This window comes from Hemiscyllium ocellatum, chromosome 46, assembly GCF_020745735.1.
Source record: "Hemiscyllium ocellatum isolate sHemOce1 chromosome 46, sHemOce1.pat.X.cur, whole genome shotgun sequence".
NCBI lineage: Eukaryota > Metazoa > Chordata > Chondrichthyes > Orectolobiformes > Hemiscylliidae > Hemiscyllium > Hemiscyllium ocellatum.
The window spans coordinates 13,896,487-13,913,978 of record NC_083446.1 but is presented as its reverse complement, the minus strand read 5'-3'; the positions used below and the strand labels follow the sequence as shown (position 1 = coordinate 13,913,978).

Below are 17,492 nucleotides of genomic sequence, written 5' to 3'. Positions count from 1 at the left end.
TGATGGTGTAGGTCTGGGGTGGACATAGTCGGAAGTCACACAACACCAGGTTATAGTCCAACAAGTTTATTTGAAATCACAAGCTTTCAGAGTGCTTTTGCTTTGTCACAGAAAGTGCACCTGTAAGTAAACCTGTAGGACTTCAGGCTTGTTGCAGTGTTCCAGCAAAGTTCACCACAAGTTGGACGACATGGTGGCTCAGTGGTTAGCCCTGTTGCCTCACAGTGTCAGGGACCCAGGTTTGATTCCAGCCTCGGGCGACTGTCTGTGTGGAGTTTGCGCAAACTCCTAGTGTCTGCGTGGGTTTCCTCCAAGAGCTCTGGTTTCCTCCAACAATCCAAAGATGTGCAGGTTTGGTGAATTGGTCATCTAAATTGTCCATAGTGTTCAGGGATGTGTACGTTAGATGCATTAGTCATGGGAAATGTAGAGTAATAGGTTAGGGGAATGGGTCTGGGTGGGATACTCTTCAGAGAGTTAGTGTGGACTTGTTAGGCCAATTGCCTGTTTGAACACTGCAGGGATTCTATGATTCTAACAGCATTCATTTTCCACCTGGGAATTCTACAGCCTTCTGCATTCAAGTTCAACATTTTTAAGGCTTGAGGCGCCATTCCCATGTCCTTACCCCAAACCCCACACCACCATGGCTTGCCATTACACAATGGGTACATTGTTAGCCACTAATAGTCCCCATTAGCAACTATTCCGATCGTTATCCACTCCTTTGTCCAACTGTTCTTCTCTCTCTTTGGGCTTTATGTCCTCTTGACCCCAACCCCATCCCCACCCTACCTTCCTCATAAAAACAACTTTTTCCTTATGTGGAGGAGCCGGTGTTGGACTGGGGTGGACAAAGTTTAAAAATCACACAACACCAGGTTATAGTCCAACAGGTTTATTTGGAAGCACTAGCTTTCAAAGCACTGCTTCTTCATAAGGTGGTTGTGGAGTCTGGTGATTTCTTAACAATCCAGGTCTTTTTCAATATATCATTTGAGTTACATCACACTGTAAACTTTTGATATAAATTCTGTCTTACGATCTGATATTCCACAACCACCAGATGAAGGAGCAGCGCTCTGAAAGCTTGTGCTTCCAAATAAACCTGTTGGACTACAACCTTGTGTTGTGCCATTTTCAACTTTTTACTAGCTACCATCAGTTCTGAAGGGTTACTATATCCAAAACGTTAGATTTCTCTCCACAGATACTGGTAGACCTGCTGAGATTTTTTTTGCAATTTCTGTTTTTGTATCTGATTTCCAGCATCTGCAAGATTTAGAGGGATTTGAGGAAAATTTGACTAATTCAGTTTAGGAATACTGGCCAGCATAGCTGAGTTGGACCGTTCTGTATGACTCTATGACTAATCCAGGCTCTAAGCTCATCTGCTTTGCCTGTTACACTCCTTAACAAGTTCAAGTTTTTGTTTTGTTATTCATCATGGGATGCAGACCCATTTATTGCCTGTCTCTAGCTGCCTCTTGAACCGCTGTAGTCCATCTGCTGAAAGAAGTAATTCTGGGATTGTTGACCCAGCAACATTGGCAATGCATTTCCAAGTCAGGAAGGTGAGTGGCTCCGAGGGGGAACTTGCACGGGTTCCTGAAACTGGAATCGGTGAACTACTACTATATTTCTTAACATGTAGTATTTTTTTTTCAGTGCACAGCCACAATCTATTTCAGCACGTACAAGCTTTTGGAGGATCACTTAACACACTTTGTGATACTTGTAGAGCTTGTCAAGTGAGACTCTGAGCAAGGGAACCATCCTCCCATCATACAGGGTTTTACATCACAGTCAGTCATGCACGCAAGACCCAACCCCCTGGCACTCCCTTATGCCGCCCAACAACAAAGTGATTAGATTATTTCCAGAAACAAGTGTGAGATTAGGTTACTTCTCAAAACAGTAAGATTAGATTGTCACATTCTGCAAAACAGAACCCTACCCCGCCTCCCCAGACATCCAGTTTCTTACATGTCAGCAGAACAAATCAATCCTTTAACATTTCATTCTGTCACTTTGGGTTAATAGTGGGCGGCACGGTGGCACAGTGGTCAGCACTGCTGCCTCACAGCGCCTGTAGACCCGGGTTCAATTCCCGACTCAGGCGACTGACTGTGTGGAGTTTGCACGTTCTCCCCGTGTCTGCGTGGGTTTCCTCCGGGTGCTCCGGTTTCCTCCCACAGTCCAAAGATGTGCGGGTCAGGTGAATTGGCCAAGCTAAATTGCCCGTAGTGTTAGGTGGGGGGTAAATGTAGGGGTATGGGCGGGTCGGTGTGGACTTGTTGGGCCGAAGGGCCTGTTTCCACACTGTAAGTCTAATCTAATCAATATTTGATTCTGCTTGTCATACTGGTTATTGGCTAGAGTTGGACATTCGGTGCTGAACCTATTTGAAAACATCAATGATCTCCGTTTGCAATACGAGAACGCTCAGCAGCAACTCAAAGTTTACTGAAGTCGAACTTTGAGACAAACTTCACAATGGAATTCCCGGGGAGCTCCTGCGGGGCAGGAGGGCGCGAGGACAAAACACCCGATCCCGTACTTCTTCCAATCCGATTGGTTGGAGGACCCGCCCCGTCCTCCAGCCCCGCCCCTCTATCTTGCGTCGTTGTCAATCGCGCTGCGATCACGTTTCGGCGCATGCGCACTCTGGATGACGGGCAGGTATGACGGTCAGCTCTCGGACCTGTTCGCGGTAAGATTTATAACAAAGACAACGAGCGGCTTTCGGGCGGACTGGGTGGGTAGGTGGGACAGCTTCCGAAATATTCCCTGCGGCTTCCAATCACCAAATAAGGACCGGCTGCTTCCACAATTGCAGCGAATAGTAATGGTAACTGCGAGGTTTCCTCTCTGCCTTGGACCCAATTCATGGCCGCCATGTTTAATAGGGGCACTATGCCACAGGGCACAAATGCAGCCAACCTGGCGCGGGAAGCAGCAAGGAGATTGATCTGAATTTTGCAAGCTCCTTTGCAATGAGCTTTGAGAGGGAGTCTTCACACGCACAACTTGAATCAGGAGAGTTAGTTGGTCTGTTTTGAATGTTGGTGACACAATATAAGCAGCACAAACGAATTGGAACATGCCCTTATCCAAATGCAACAAGACCTGGAAAATATCGGTTTGAGTTACAGAGAAAGGCTGGGTTTTTTTTCGTACTGGAGTGCAGGAGGTTGGGAGGCGACCTTCTAGAAGGTTATAAAATAATGAACGGTATAGATAGTTAGTGGTAGATTTATTTCCCTCCGAATGGGGGATTTCAAGACTGTGGGACACATTGTTAAAGTTTTTTTTTAAAAAAAGCACCAAGGGGATTTTTTTTATACACACGTAGGGGGATTTGTGTGTGGAATCAACTTCCTAAGGAAGTGGTGGATGTGGGTAAAATTACAACATTTAAAGACATTTGGATAAGTACATGAGTAGAAAAGGTTTGGAAGGATATAGGCCAGGAGCAGGCAGGTGAGACTAGTTTAAGTTTTTGTATTATATTCAGCCCAGACTAGTTAGTCTGAAGCATCTCTGTTTCTGTACTGTTTACTTTTATGGCTTTGTGGATGGAGCTAAGAAATAAGGGGATGGTGATAGTTATTGAGGTTATACTAAAGGCCCCCAAATAGTCAACAAGAATTAGAGGAACAAATATGCAGGGAGATAGAGAGATGGACAGGAGGAATAGGATTGATTATAGTAGAAGATTTAAATTTTCTGAACATAGACCGGGACTGCCACAGCATTAAGGACTTAGAGGAGGTAGAATTTAAGTGTGTTCGTGACAAGTTCAAGTTCTAAATTGGGGCAAGGTGAAATTTGATGAAATTAGACAGGGACTTGCAGGAGTTGATTGGAATAGTTTGTTTGCAGGCAAAGGGACCTCCGGCAAATGGGAGGCCTTTAAAAGTGAGATAGCTCGAGTTCAAGGTCTATATATTCCTGTGAGGGTGAAAGGCAAGGTTGGCAGGAATAGGGAACCCTGGATGACAAGAGATATTGAGGCTTTGACTAGAAAAGAGGAGGCTTGGCTCAGGTACAGGTAGCTGGGATCAAGGGAATCCGTTGGAGGTATATAGGGGATAGAAGAGTTTACAGATGAAGGAAATCAGGATGGTGAAAAGGGGGACATGAGATAGCCATCTTCTGTGACTGAGAAGATTAGGGTGAACCCAAAGAGGTTCTTTAAGTATATTAAAGGAAAACAAATAACTACAGAGAGTATAGGACCCCTCAAGGACCAAAGTGGGCATGTATGTGTACAACCACAGGAGATGGGAGAGATACTCAATGAATATTTCTCCTCTGTTTACCATGGAGGAGAAAAACATGAAGACTTGGAACTTGGGGAAGTTAGTGATCCTATCTTGGGGACCATCCATATCACAGTAGAGGAGGTGTTGGACTTATTAGAATGTATAGAGGTGGATAAATCTCCTATCAATTATCTGAATATCAGATTATCCGAAGGTGATATCAAGGTCCTGATAGAAATATGTCAAAGAACCGTCCCTAAATGACTGATCTCCTGCCCTTTCTCTCTCCCCACACTTTTCCTGGAGTTCTACACAGGGATGTACCCTAACAACCCCCCCCCCCCCAGATAATCTCTCTAACATTGACCTCTAGAGGGCTGAGTGGGAACTTGTCAAAAAGTTGTGTGTGTGCGCACGCGCGCGCTATTTGGAGACTTACCCCACAAAAGCAGCAGCAGTCTAACTGTTGGTGTACAGTCTGGCTGCACCGGAATTGGGGGGGCGGATGGGGGTCGGGCAGTGTTGGATAGGGTTGTGGGGCGCGGGGTCTCGCACAGTGTGCTTTTGCCTTGTCTCTTGAATGGGGAGCAGACTTCACAGAAAGCTGTGATTTCCTCTGGAGCTCAATTAATTGAATAATCAATTAACTGAACAAAATAGTGCCCGCCCATCTCATTTTAGATAATGTAAGTTCCTCTATATCCAAGAGTACTGCAAGAGGCGAGAGAAAAATTGCACGTGCCCTGGCTGATACTTTTGCATCGTCATTAGCCAGGGATGAAGTCCCAGAAGACTGGAGGGTAGCAAGTATTGTGCCTTTATTCAAGAAGAGCTGCAAAGAAAAGCCTGGGAACTATTGACCAATAAACTTAATATCTGTGGTGGGGAAGTTGCTTGAGAAGATTCTGAGGTATGATGTACATGCATTTGGAAAGACAGTGTTTGATTAGGAGTAGTCAGCAGGGCTTTGTGCATGAGGATCATGTCTCACAAATTTATTGGAGTTCTTTGATGAAGTGCCCAGGAAGGTTGATGAGGGCAGGGTGGTAGACGTAGTATCAGTAAGTCCTTTCACATAGTCGGCTGCTCTGGAAGGTTAGGTCGCATGGAATTCAGGGGGAGCTGTCAAATTAGATACACAGTTGGCTTGATGGTAGGAAGCAGAGGGTGATAGTGGAAGGATGCTTGTCGGACTGGAGGCCTGTGACTTAAAGGAGTGCCTCATGGGTCGGTGCAGGGCCCATTGCTGTCTTTTATCTATTTCAATGATTAGTGAGTTTGCAGGTGACACTAACATAGGCAGTATCATGAACAGTGAGGAAGATTATCAGAAATTGCAGTGGGACCTTGACCAGCTGGGGAAGTGGGCTGAGAAATGGTAAATGAAGTTTAAAGTAGATAATTGTGAAGCCTGTGAAGTCAAATCAAAATAGGAGTTTCATGGTGAATGGTAGGGCCTTAAGGAGAGTAGAGGGACCTGGGAGTTCATGTGCGCTGTTATCCAAAAATGGACTCTCAAGTAGACAGGGCGGTGAGGGCGGCTTTTGGCACACTGACCTTCATTCCCGATGAAGGGCATTTGCCCGAAACATCGATTTTCCTGCTCCTTGGATGCTGCCTGACCTGCTGTGCTTTTCTAGCACCACTCTAATCTAGACAGTGGCCATCATCAGTCAGGGCATTGAGTATACAAGTTGGGAAGCTATGTTGCAGTTGTACAGGACGTTGGTGAGACCTCATTTGGAATATTGTGTTCAGTTTTGGTCACCTTGCTACAGGAAGGATGTTATTAAACTCGAAAGAGTGCAGAAGAAATTTGCAAGGATGTTGACAGGACTGAAAGGTTTGAGTTATAGGGAGAGATTGGACAAACTAGGACCTTTTCTTTAAAGTGGCGGAGGCTGAGGTGGGATCTTATAGAAGTGTATGAGAGGCATGGACAGGATGAATGCACACTCGGTCTTTTTCCCAGGATTGGGGAATCGAGGACTGGAGGGCATCAGTTTAAGATGAGAGGGGAAAGAATAAAAGGGAACTCGAGGGGCAACGTTTTTTAAACACAGGGTGGAACGAGCTGCTAGTGGAAGTGGTTGAGGCAGGTACATTAACAACATTCAAAATGCATTTGGACACATTCATGGATAGGACAGGTTTAGATGGATATGGGCCATGTGCAGGGAAATGGGGTCAATGTGGATGCACATTTTGGTCAGCATGGACCAGTTTGGGCCAAAGGGCCTGTCTCCCTGCTGTAGGACTCTTAAATGCCTATCACCAGTGCTAATGATCACCTACAAGTATAACCCAGTAAAACACAGCCCACTCAATTAGCAAGCTATGCACCATCTTCAAAATTCACTCCCTGCAATTTTGCACACGGTGGTGATTATGACTGCCATCTACAGTATCTCACCAAAATTCTTTTTACAAAACCTTGCAATCCAGCAACATCTGCAACCTAAAAACGCCATGGATGCAGATGCAGGCAAACACAGCCAACTGCAAGTGGTCTTCCAAATCAAAAGCAGCCTGAACCAGTGGCACCCACATCCCATGCATGAATAAAACATGGAAGTGCAAGTCGAATATTTGAGTATTTTTAAGGTAGCGGTAGATGGACTTTTGATCAACAAAGGAGTGAAATGTTACTGAGAGTAGCTAGGAATGTGAAGTAGAGTACAGTCAGACCAGCTGAGATCTTAATGAATGATGGATCAGACAATGCAGGGTCATGCCCATTGTGGCACCTAATTCATATATTCCCACATGGTCATAGAGATGGACAGCACAGAATCTGCCCCTTTGATCCAACTTGTCCATGCCGACTAGATATCCTAAATGAACCTAGTCCCATTGCTAGTATTTGGCCCATATCTAAACCCTTCCTATTCATATAACCCTCTGGATGCCAGTAATTGTACATGGTTTAATGTCCATAGGAAGGCCACTGACAAAAAGCATACCAACCTTTTCTTCATTGTTGTTAATTTCTTCACTTTTTGTGCCTATGACTGGGGAGCTGATTGAATCCGTTGGATCAGGCTGTGGGCAGAAGGCATGTTTTACCTGCGAATGGAGAAACTCTAGAGACGATGTTAGCTGCTGAAAGTATCTTTGCATTTCCTCTCTCATTCCTTCCTTGCCAAGGTGGTTCTCCGTATGAAGACAGTCACACATTTACCTATGCTAAATTGTGTCTGTCTATTTCAACATTCTTTGAATTCTTGAAATCTGTTACTCTGTTCACTAGTTATGACATTATCAAGTTTTATACAATCCATAAACTTGTAAATTATCCTGCCTAAACAAGTCAGTCATTTATAAAAAACAATCAAATTCTCTAAGGTTATTCAAAAATTATTTTCCTTTAACAAATTGGTACTTGGCTAATGTGAAAGCTGTCAGGCTAAGTATTTCAAAAGTCTGGAACAGCAAGAAAACAAAATGTTTCCTGTGCTTTAGTCATTGAAGATATTTTAATACAATACACTGTATCTCATCTGGCTAAAGCATGACTACTGACCCAACTGTTCCTTTTTAAACAGTGATTGTAGAATTTCAAACACATCAGTGGCTCAAGGCACTCAGTCAAATTGTTTTAAAGGTTGCAAGTTTGATTATTTTAAAAAAAGGACATAAAATTGTACAATTTTAATATAAAATCTGTCCCATTATATAACCCACAAAACACTTTCAATTGAGATCCTAATTCAAACAAGGCAAAACAATTACTTAAAAGGATTTTCTGAACAAGGCTTTTAACAAACCAAAATTTTTAAACATCACACACACTCAGCATGGCAAAATTCACATTAAAACTTTCCTTTTCAACCCAGTATTAGTACAGTCTTAATTTCAGCATTTCTCTTTTTTCTTGCATTCTCTCATTTAAAATTACATTTATAAAAACAGCCCTCACAACGGACCACATGGTGCACCAATCCAAGACTCACTCTTGTCCCCAGAACAAAGACTCACAGAGTCTCAAATTTTCGCCACTAGGGGACTTTAACCCCTTTCTCATTTTACATCTCACGGGGGCTTGAACCTCGCTCAAACGCAGAGGGCTTGAACCACAGAGCGAGGACTCAACCCTCAATCACACCCACCCCAAGGGACTCGAACCCCAGTACCACACAGAGGATTCCACCCTCAATTACACCCACCCCAGGGGACTCTAATCCCAGTACCACGCAGAGGACTTGACCCTCAATTACAGCCACCCCAGGGGACTCGTACCTCAATTACACTCACCCCAACCTCAATTACACCCACCCCAGGGGACTCGTACCTCAATTACACCCACCCCAACCTCAATTACACCCACCCCAGGGGACTTGAACCTTAGTACCGTGCAGAGGACCTGAACCTCAATCATACCCCTCCTTTCCCCAAAGCAGCACAGAGGACTCGAACCTCTGCCTGCCAGTGTACTTGCGAAATTTTGTCTCTCGATTGAACTAATTACCATTCGAGGAATCCATAGAATAGTGAATGATAGAGCGAGGGAACCGTCTCCAGCACACAGGTACAGCAAGAGGGACCAAGGTTTAAAATCTTCCCTTGTGGGCCTATCCACCCCGATCATAACTTTTTGTTTGGATCCTGCTGACTACTCCAATATTGTCATCCCATTCCACCCCCCAGAAGCAAAACAGTCAAAGACACAGTATAGTTTTACCTCCTTGTCCTTTATTCCTGGCCCTGGAGGGAGAAAGAACAATCACCCGTGTACACAGGAACATGAGTTCTCAGTCTTGTCTCTAAAACAGCAGTTTCTTGAACTATATAGTCATTTTACAGGGAGGAGCGTCCAGATAAGGCAACATACAGATTGAATGGATGATTGTTACAATCAGCGAGTGTCAATAGCAAAGATCAAGTCATTTGCTGTTATACAATTAATTTTAACTGGCTTCACATAATGCATACTTATCACCTTGTTAAACTGATGTTGCATAGTGAATGCTTCCATATTGTTAAATGGCTGTACATAATGAATGCTTTTCCACCCATTACCCTTGTCTCCAGCACCCCATTGTTCACTAAGTTCTTATCTGATCTGAGTCATGCTCAGCTGAACCTCATATTTTACAAAACTCAGAACTTAACTCTTTCCCAACCTGCTTATACTCTATACACATTCTCAGCTATAGCTCAAACCGTCCAACCGTGGCAACATCTTTGTAAATCTTTTCTGAACCCTTTCAAATTTCACAACATCCTTCCTATAGCAGGGAGACCAAAGTTGAATGCAGTATTCCAAAAGTAGCCAAACCAATGTCCTGTACAGCTGCAACATGACTTCTCAACCCCTATACTGAAATGCACTGACCAATAAAAGTAAGCGTACCAAATGACGACTTTTGACCTATCTACCTGCAATGCTACTTTCAAGGAACGATGAACCTGCACTCCATGATCTCTTTGTTCAGCAGCACTCCCCAGACCTTGCCATTAAGTGCATGTCCTGCCCTGATTTGCCTGACCAAAATGTAGCAGCTCATGTTTATCTAGATGAAACAACATCTGCCACTCCTCTGCCCATCTGATTGAGGTCCCATTGTACTCTGAGGTAACCTTCTTGGCTATCACTATGCTATCAATTTTGATGTCATCTGTAAACTTACCAACCATAACTCCTACATTCATATCCAAATCATTTATATAAATGACAAAAAGCAGTGGACCCAGCAATGATTCTTGCAGCACACTGCTGGTCACAGGCCTCCAATCTGAAAAGCAGCCCTCCTCCACCACCCTCTGTCTCCTACCTTTTAGCCAATTTTGTATCCAAATGGCTAGTTCTCCCTTAATTCCATGTGATCTAACCTTGTTAACCAGTCTACCATGCGGAACCTTGTCAAACATCTTACTGAAATTTATTTAGAGAATGTTCAAGGCACTGCCTTCATCAGCCCTCTTCATCACTTCTTCAAAAACTTCAGTCAGATCAATGAGGCATGATTTCCCACACCCAAAGCCATGCTGACTATTCCTAATCAGCCCTTGCCTTTCCAAATGCATGTAAATCCTGACCCTCCGAAACAGCTCCAACAACATGCCCACCAATGTTATCAGGCTCACCAGTCTTTAGTTCCCTGACTTTTCCATACCACCTTTCTTAAAACAGTGGCACCACATTACACGACCTCTGTTCTTCTGGCACCTCATCCATTGTGATCGATGATACAAATATCTCAGCCAGAGGCTCTAACTTCCCATAAAGTTCGAGGGTACACCTGATCCAGTCCTTGGAACTTATCCATCCTTATGTATTTTAAACCATCCAGCAGCACCTCGTTTGTATTTTGGGCACTTTTCAAAATATTGCTATTTATCTTCCTGAGTTTGCTAGCTGCCATATCCTTCTGCACAGTAAGAACTGACGCAAAATATTTGTTCAGCATCTCCCCAATCTCCTGCAGTTCCGCACATTAGGCAGCCTTGCTAATCTTTAAGGAGCCCTATTCTCTCCAATGTTACCCTTTTGTCCTTCATGTATTTGAAAAAACCCTTTGGATTCTCCATAACCTTATTTGCTTTTGTTCATTTTGGAAACTTCTTTTCAAGTGGCTATGATGTGAGGGGTTTTGCAGGTGGAAATGTAGAATAGGATCCCTACAGCGCAGTTAGAAGCCATTCAGCCCATCAAGTGGAGGGTATCCCAGCCAGACCCATGTCTCACCCTGACCCTGTTACCCTGCATTTAGCATGGATAATCCACCTAGCCTGCGCATCATTTTTGATAGTGAGAGGAGCCACAGCAGCAGGCAGAAACCCACAGAGACAGTGGGAGAATGTGAAAACTTTACACAGGCAGTCGCCCGAGGCCGAAATCAAAACCCAGTCCCTGGCGCAGTGAGGCAGCAGTGCTAACTAATGCCATTCACTTGAAATATGAAGTAAAATATCAGATTTTGAGCTGACCCAAATTACCAGAACCTGGATGTTATCAGCCTCGGAGTTTAAGTGGTGCAAGATACTTTTTGTTGTAAGTCAGAGTTCAGTCTTTCTCCTCTGTTCTCATCTCCTTCCAGGTCTTGCCCATTGTGTTTTTTACAGCAGTTAATGGGACCAGACTTGCTTCCTGTATCTTGTCTAAAATACCATGAGGTTGTATACCTAACCAAATCGCCCCTCAGTCTCCTTTGCTGTGATGAAGACAGTGTTGCCATGGAAATCATGCACTTGAAGCCCCACATCCCACCTCAGTCCTTCAGAATTGCACGGTGTCATGACCTGCCTCAATTGTGCAACTTTATTTCCCTGACTCCAGTCAGTCATACAGCATAAAAACATGCCCTTTGCCCCACCATGTACATACTGACCAAAAAGACCAAATTCCATTTCCCTGCATTTAATCCATCACTTACCATGCTCTGGAATTTTAGCTGCTTATCCAGATACTTCTTAAATATTGTTTCTGCCACCTCAGGCAACACGTTCTATGTTTTGACATCTTCTGGGTGAAAAAAATTCTTTCCTCAGATCTTCTCTAGCCATTTACTCCTCAGCTTAACGTTGTACCCCTTGGTCTTCGACCTGTCTGCCGTTGGGAAAACCTCACAATGTACCCTGTCTGTATGTCTCACAATTTTATACCTCAATCGGATCCCCTCTCAGCCTCCTCTGCTGCAAGAAAAACAAACCCAGCCTATATAGGCTGTCCTGTAACTGAGACTTTTCATCCCAAACCAGATCCTGGTGAATCTCCTCTGCACCCCCTCCAGCTCAATCATGTCCTTCCGATAGTGGGGAACTAGAATTCCATCTGTGGTCTAAGCAATATTTTATAAAGTTGTAACAGATTCTCTTTTTCTTACGTTCTACGTTCGAGCTAATGAAGGGAGTCAAGATTAGAGTGAGTCACTGGAAAAGTACAGCAGGTCAGGCAGCGCCTGAGGCGCAGGAGAATCGATATTTCAGGCAGGAGCCCTTCATCAGGAATGATATTGGAAGCCTTGGGGGTGGAGAGATAAAGGGGGGGGGGCACGGAAGCTGGGGAGAAGGTAGTTGAGACTGCAATAAGTGGATGGAGGAAGGAGTAAAGGTGATAGGTCAGAGAGGAGGGTGGAGCGGATAGGTGGGAAGGAGGATTGACAGGTGGGACAGGTCATGAGCGTGATGCTGAGCTGGAAGGTTGGAACTGGGGTAAGGTGGGGGAGGGGAAATGAGGAAACTGGTGATGCCCAGGGGTTGAAGGGTTCCGAGGTGGAAGATGAGGAGTTCTTCTAATGAAGGGAAGCATTCTGTCTGCCGCCTTCACCAACCTGCCTACCTGTACTGACACTTTCGGGGATCCACAGACTTGTACGCAAAGATTTCCTTTGTTCCTCAATACTCCCCAGGGACCTACCATTCCTTGTGCGTATCCTTCCCTTGTTAGACCCTCCACAATGCATCACCTTACACTTACCAGGATTAAATTCCACCTGCTGTTGCTCTGCCCAATTTACCAGTTGCTCAATATCAGATTGTAGCCTGCGATCATCCTGCTCACTGTCAATAACACTAATTTTTGTGTAATCTGCGAACTTACAAATTTCTACCTTCTGTATTCACATCCAAGTCATTAATATAGGTAGCAAACAGCAAGGGTCCCAGCAGCAATCCCTATGGTACATCACTAGTCACAGACTTCCAATCACAAAAACCTCCCTTCACCCTTTGCCTCCAATTTGCAGGCCAATCTTGGATCTCGTTTGCTAACTCACCTTGGATCCAATGGGTCTTTACCTTTTGGACAATCCTTCCATTTGAGGCCTTGCCAAAACCTTACTGATGTGCATGTGAACTACACTAACTGAACTACCTCATCATTATATTTAGTCACCTTTTCAAAAAAACGTAATTAAATTAGTCGTGCAGGATCTCCTTCGAACAAATCCATGCTCACTTTCTCTGATCAATCCCACCTTTCCTAGTATTGATTAATCCTGTCCCTCAGAATTTTTTCCAGTAATTTCCCTCCCACTGAAGTCAGACTAACCTGGCCTATCCCTGCTGTCGTTCTCAAGTAATGAACCATGTTAACTATCTTCCAGTTACCTGGGACTTCATTTGTGGCTAGCAACATAAATATTTCCACATGGGCCTCAGCAATCTCCTCCCTTGCCTCTCAAAGCAGCCTGGGATTCATCTCATCAGCTGCTGGGGGTTCATGCATCTTTATGCCAGCTAAAGCTGCTACTTACTAATCTTAGCATGTTCTGGAACATCACCATCCAAACTGAGTAGTGCTTATGATAATGTTCCAGCCTCGGGTTCCAGGAGGAGATTTTTAACTTGAAAACAAAAGTTGATTCCAAGGTGAGTATTTTTGACAGTACATCTACAGTTTGAACCTTTGGTGCTGTGTATCTGTGGGGGAGTCCTTGACTCTGTCCGCATCCACTCGTGTGTTTCGCCTCTATACTCCAAAACCACCTCTTTGCGATTTGTCTAACTTTCTCCATGAATGATAGTGGTATATTTACTTCTGTTCATTGTTTCACTGTTAACTTCCACTGACCATGTCTTAACGTGTCTGAACCATTCCCAACCATGTGCTACTCACTGATCAGCTTTTATCTCCCTAGAGACTCTTCCATAGTCAGCAACTGATTTTTTTCTGTGCTCCAGTCCATTTTATCTTCTATTACTCTACATTGATCATCAATATCGGCATAATTTTTAATTTTCTAATTCTTGGGCATACGTGCTAACATTAACTGTTTCTCTCTTCATAGATACAGGTTGACCTGCTGAACATTTTCAGAGTTTATTCATTTTGTAGCAGATACCTTACTGTTACTTGCTTGCAGGCGTTGCTCCCAAGCCTGAGTCGAGAGACAAGGTGGGTGTTACTCACAGAGGTTTGTCTTCATTAACCCTGTTTGTGAAATCATTGAGTGATTCCAAGACTGAAGGAGTTACAAATCACACACATCACCAGGTCATAGTCCAACAGGTTTATTTGGAAGCACTAGCTTTTAGAGCACCGCTCCTTCAGGTGGTTGTGGAGGTTAAGATCACACTCTCAGAATTTATAGCCAAAGGAGTCCCAGTTTCAGGGAGATGTGATACAGTAAACAATCTTAGATTAAAACTTCCATCTTTTATAACAGGATATGCTGGTTTCTGTTCTTTGGTATACAAATCCCAGAACTACTTTTACATTACATTCCCAGCACAGCACTGGTTTTTGAATAATAGGAGTGAAATCTGTCTGTGTCCCAATGCTATGTCAGATTGACAGAGAAGGAAGTCATTTAGCCAGTTTTACCTGTGTTGGTTCCCTAAAAGAGGCAAATCAGCTTGTCCCCTTCCCATTCCCCCTTCGGTATCTTGCAGATATCCTCAATCCCCGGCTGCCTATGGAGACTACCTTGAATTGCAGTCCATGTAATGAAGGGACTCCCACAGGCCTGTCAGGTGAGGAGTTTCACACAGTAAATAATGATCGAATAATAATGAGTCCAAATCAGCAAGAACAATTTCACATCAGAATCAAATTTATTTTCATGTGTACTCAGATTGAACCAAAGTAACGGGAGTACAGTGGAAAGTGAACAATGGAGGGGAACTTGAATGCGATAGTGCGCACAACAGCCCAATACCTTATTCTGTTCAAATGGTGGAAGTTTGAGATTTAGAAGGTTTTGTTAGAAGTTCTGGTTGCATTTCATATATATAATGTCCCTCAGTATCATCCCATGATACCACCTTTTTTTTTTCTCTCTCTCTCTGTGTCTCTCTCTCTCTCTCTCTCTCTCTCTTTTCCCCCTCACTCACTCACACTCTCACTCTCCCTCCCTCCCCCTCTTTCTCTCCCTCCCTCACTCTTTCTCTCCTTCCCTCACTCTTTTTCTTCTCTCTCTCTCCCTCCCTCCCTCTCTCTCTCCCTGCCTCTCTCACTCTCCCTCCCTCCTTCGTTATCTCTCCCTCCCTCACTCTTTCTCTCTCTCCCTCCCTCACTCTTTCTCTCTCTCCCTCCCTCACTCTTTCTCCCTCTCTCTTTTTCTCTCCCCCCTCTCTCTATTTCTCTCTCGACTTATCTACCTCCCTCCCTCCCTCTTTCTCTTTCTCCCTCCCTCCCTCACTCTTTCTCTCTCTCTCTCCCTCCCTCTCACTACCTCCCTCACACTCTCTCTCTCTCTCTCCTCTCTCCCCCCCCCCCCAACTCTTTCTCTCACACTCTCTCCTCCCATAAAGGGCAGGTTCTTATGTAGGTCCACACCAGATGTTGGATTCCCTGAAAAACATCAGTGAACCAGCTGCATTATCACAATCTAGTGGCTTTGATGCTCACTTTACCCTAGTGTTAGTCCCATGAATGACAAGATTCATTCAGCTCAGTTTCAGATTCTGCCTGTGTTTTTTTTAGTTGTTTGTCCCTCACCGATTGCTGTTTTAAACCTAGTTCTCTGTTAGAAAGGTGGGTCTGCAGTGGAAAAACTGAAACCCAAATCGTCACAACCTGAACATTATCCGATTTTGAACATGGAAGGTAAAAGCACTGCTCACAGTGTAGAGAAACCGTACACATGTCCTGTGTGTGGACGAGGCTTCAGCCAGTCATCTGGCCTGTCAAAACATAAGCGCAGCCACACTGGGGAGAAACGCTGGAAATGTGGAGACTGTGAGAAGGGATTCAATTATCCATTTGAATTGGAAATCCATCGGCGCAGTCATACCGGAGAGAGACCGTTCACCTGCCCTGAATGTGGGAAGGGTTTCACTCAGTCATCAATCCTGCTGAAGCACCAGCGTGTTCACACCGGGGAGAGACCTTTCAAATGCCAAGACTGTGGGAAATGCTATAAAAGTTCTTGGGAACTGACGTCCCATCAACTTGTTCACACTGATGAGAGACCATTTACATGCTCTTGTTGTGGGACTGGGTTCAGGCGATCATCCGAGCTCACTGCCCACCAGCGAATTCACACTGGAGAGAGGCCGTTCACCTGCTTTGAGTGTGGAAAGAGATTCACTCAATCGTCCACCCTGCTGACCCACCAGCGCACTCACAATGGGGAGAAACCATTCACCTGCACTCAGTGTGGGAAGGGCTTCACTAATTCATCCAACCTCCTGACACACCGCCGAGTACATAGTGGGGAGAGAGCATTTACCTGCTCTAAGTGTGGAAAGAGTTTCATTGATTCATCCACATTGCTGAGACACCAGCGAGTTCACAAGTCACTACAGTGATGGGATTTTGCTGCTACTCAAACCCAGGACTGAACCATGTTCATTGGAGTCTGTCTCAGTTGATGTATTGACAGCTATATTATTGGTGTTAATATTCTGGATAAAAGTCAAATCAGCTTTGTCATGTACAGTGTGCTGACTCTTTTTAATATCTCTAACACAAGCTGTTTACTTTTAAAGGTCTCCTCCTCTCCCCGTCTCCTCCATCCTCACCAGCAACAAGATGCACGAGGACTTGACTGACTCCTTTGTCACTAAGATTGAGACAAACCACCGTTTCTGCTGCTTTGCACGCTCCCATGAGCCTGCCTTGAACATCTCCCCTTGACCGATCCGTTAACCCAGAACCTTCCCTAATTTTTCCCTGTCTGTCTGATGGCACCTCAGTGCTCATTGCTTTGCACGACACTCACTTTCTCCCTCAAATCTGTTGAAATTGAACTGTATGCCATCCATGGCCACATGCCCACTTATTCCTTCATATTGTTAATGGTTCTTGGGCATGGGTACCAGGAACTCAAGCTGGCACAGGCCATTTAGCCAGTCATGCCTGCTGTACAAGTGAGAGTTCACATCTGACTGGATTGGTTGGATTTTGTTTTTGCAATGTCTGAGCCTGAACAAAACCACCTCACCCTGAGCTGATATTCCGATACACATTTGTTCCATCAAGGCTGTCCATTTTCACTTCTGTGGCATCTCCCATCTCCTCCGCCTTCAGCCGATTTGCTGCTAAAACTCTCGCTCGTGCCTCTTCTATTCCTAACCTGACTATTCCATTACTCTCATACGGCCTCTGGTGTCAATCTGGAGCACCGTTGTCTTTTTTTCTTCTAAGTCTTTTGTGGGACGTGGACATATTGATAAGTGCATTTGTTGCCACTCCTGATTTGTATTTTGAACTGAATGGCTTGCGAGTTTATTTCAGAGGATGGTTAAGAATTGACCGACATTGCAGTAGATTTCAGGTCACATGAACGTTTGGGGAAGGACGGTAAGTTTCCACATGCAGATTCGTTCAGCGAATCA

At 44.5% G+C, this 17,492-nt stretch overlaps 1 protein-coding gene across 3 annotated transcripts; it reads left to right on the top strand.

Moving 5' to 3' along the window:
• The first annotated feature begins 2,647 nt into the window (after positions 1-2,647).
• LOC132836278 (zinc finger protein 239-like) lies at positions 2,648-16,587 on the top strand. 3 transcript variants are annotated; one of them, XM_060855662.1, is made up of 4 exons: positions 2,676-2,713; positions 13,529-13,580; positions 14,000-14,106; positions 15,684-16,587. In XM_060855662.1, exon 4 carries the CDS (start codon positions 15,753-15,755, stop codon positions 16,461-16,463), a length of 711 nt encoding a protein of 236 aa, XP_060711645.1. In that variant the 5' UTR covers positions 2,676-2,713; positions 13,529-13,580; positions 14,000-14,106; positions 15,684-15,752; the 3' UTR covers positions 16,464-16,587. The 3 variants fall into 3 exon arrangements, with proteins under 3 accessions (XP_060711646.1, XP_060711645.1, XP_060711647.1); XM_060855664.1 differs by having other exon boundaries at positions 15,673-16,587; XM_060855663.1 differs by lacking the exon at positions 13,529-13,580 and having other exon boundaries at positions 2,648-2,713.
• The last annotated feature ends 905 nt before the right edge of the window (positions 16,588-17,492 follow it).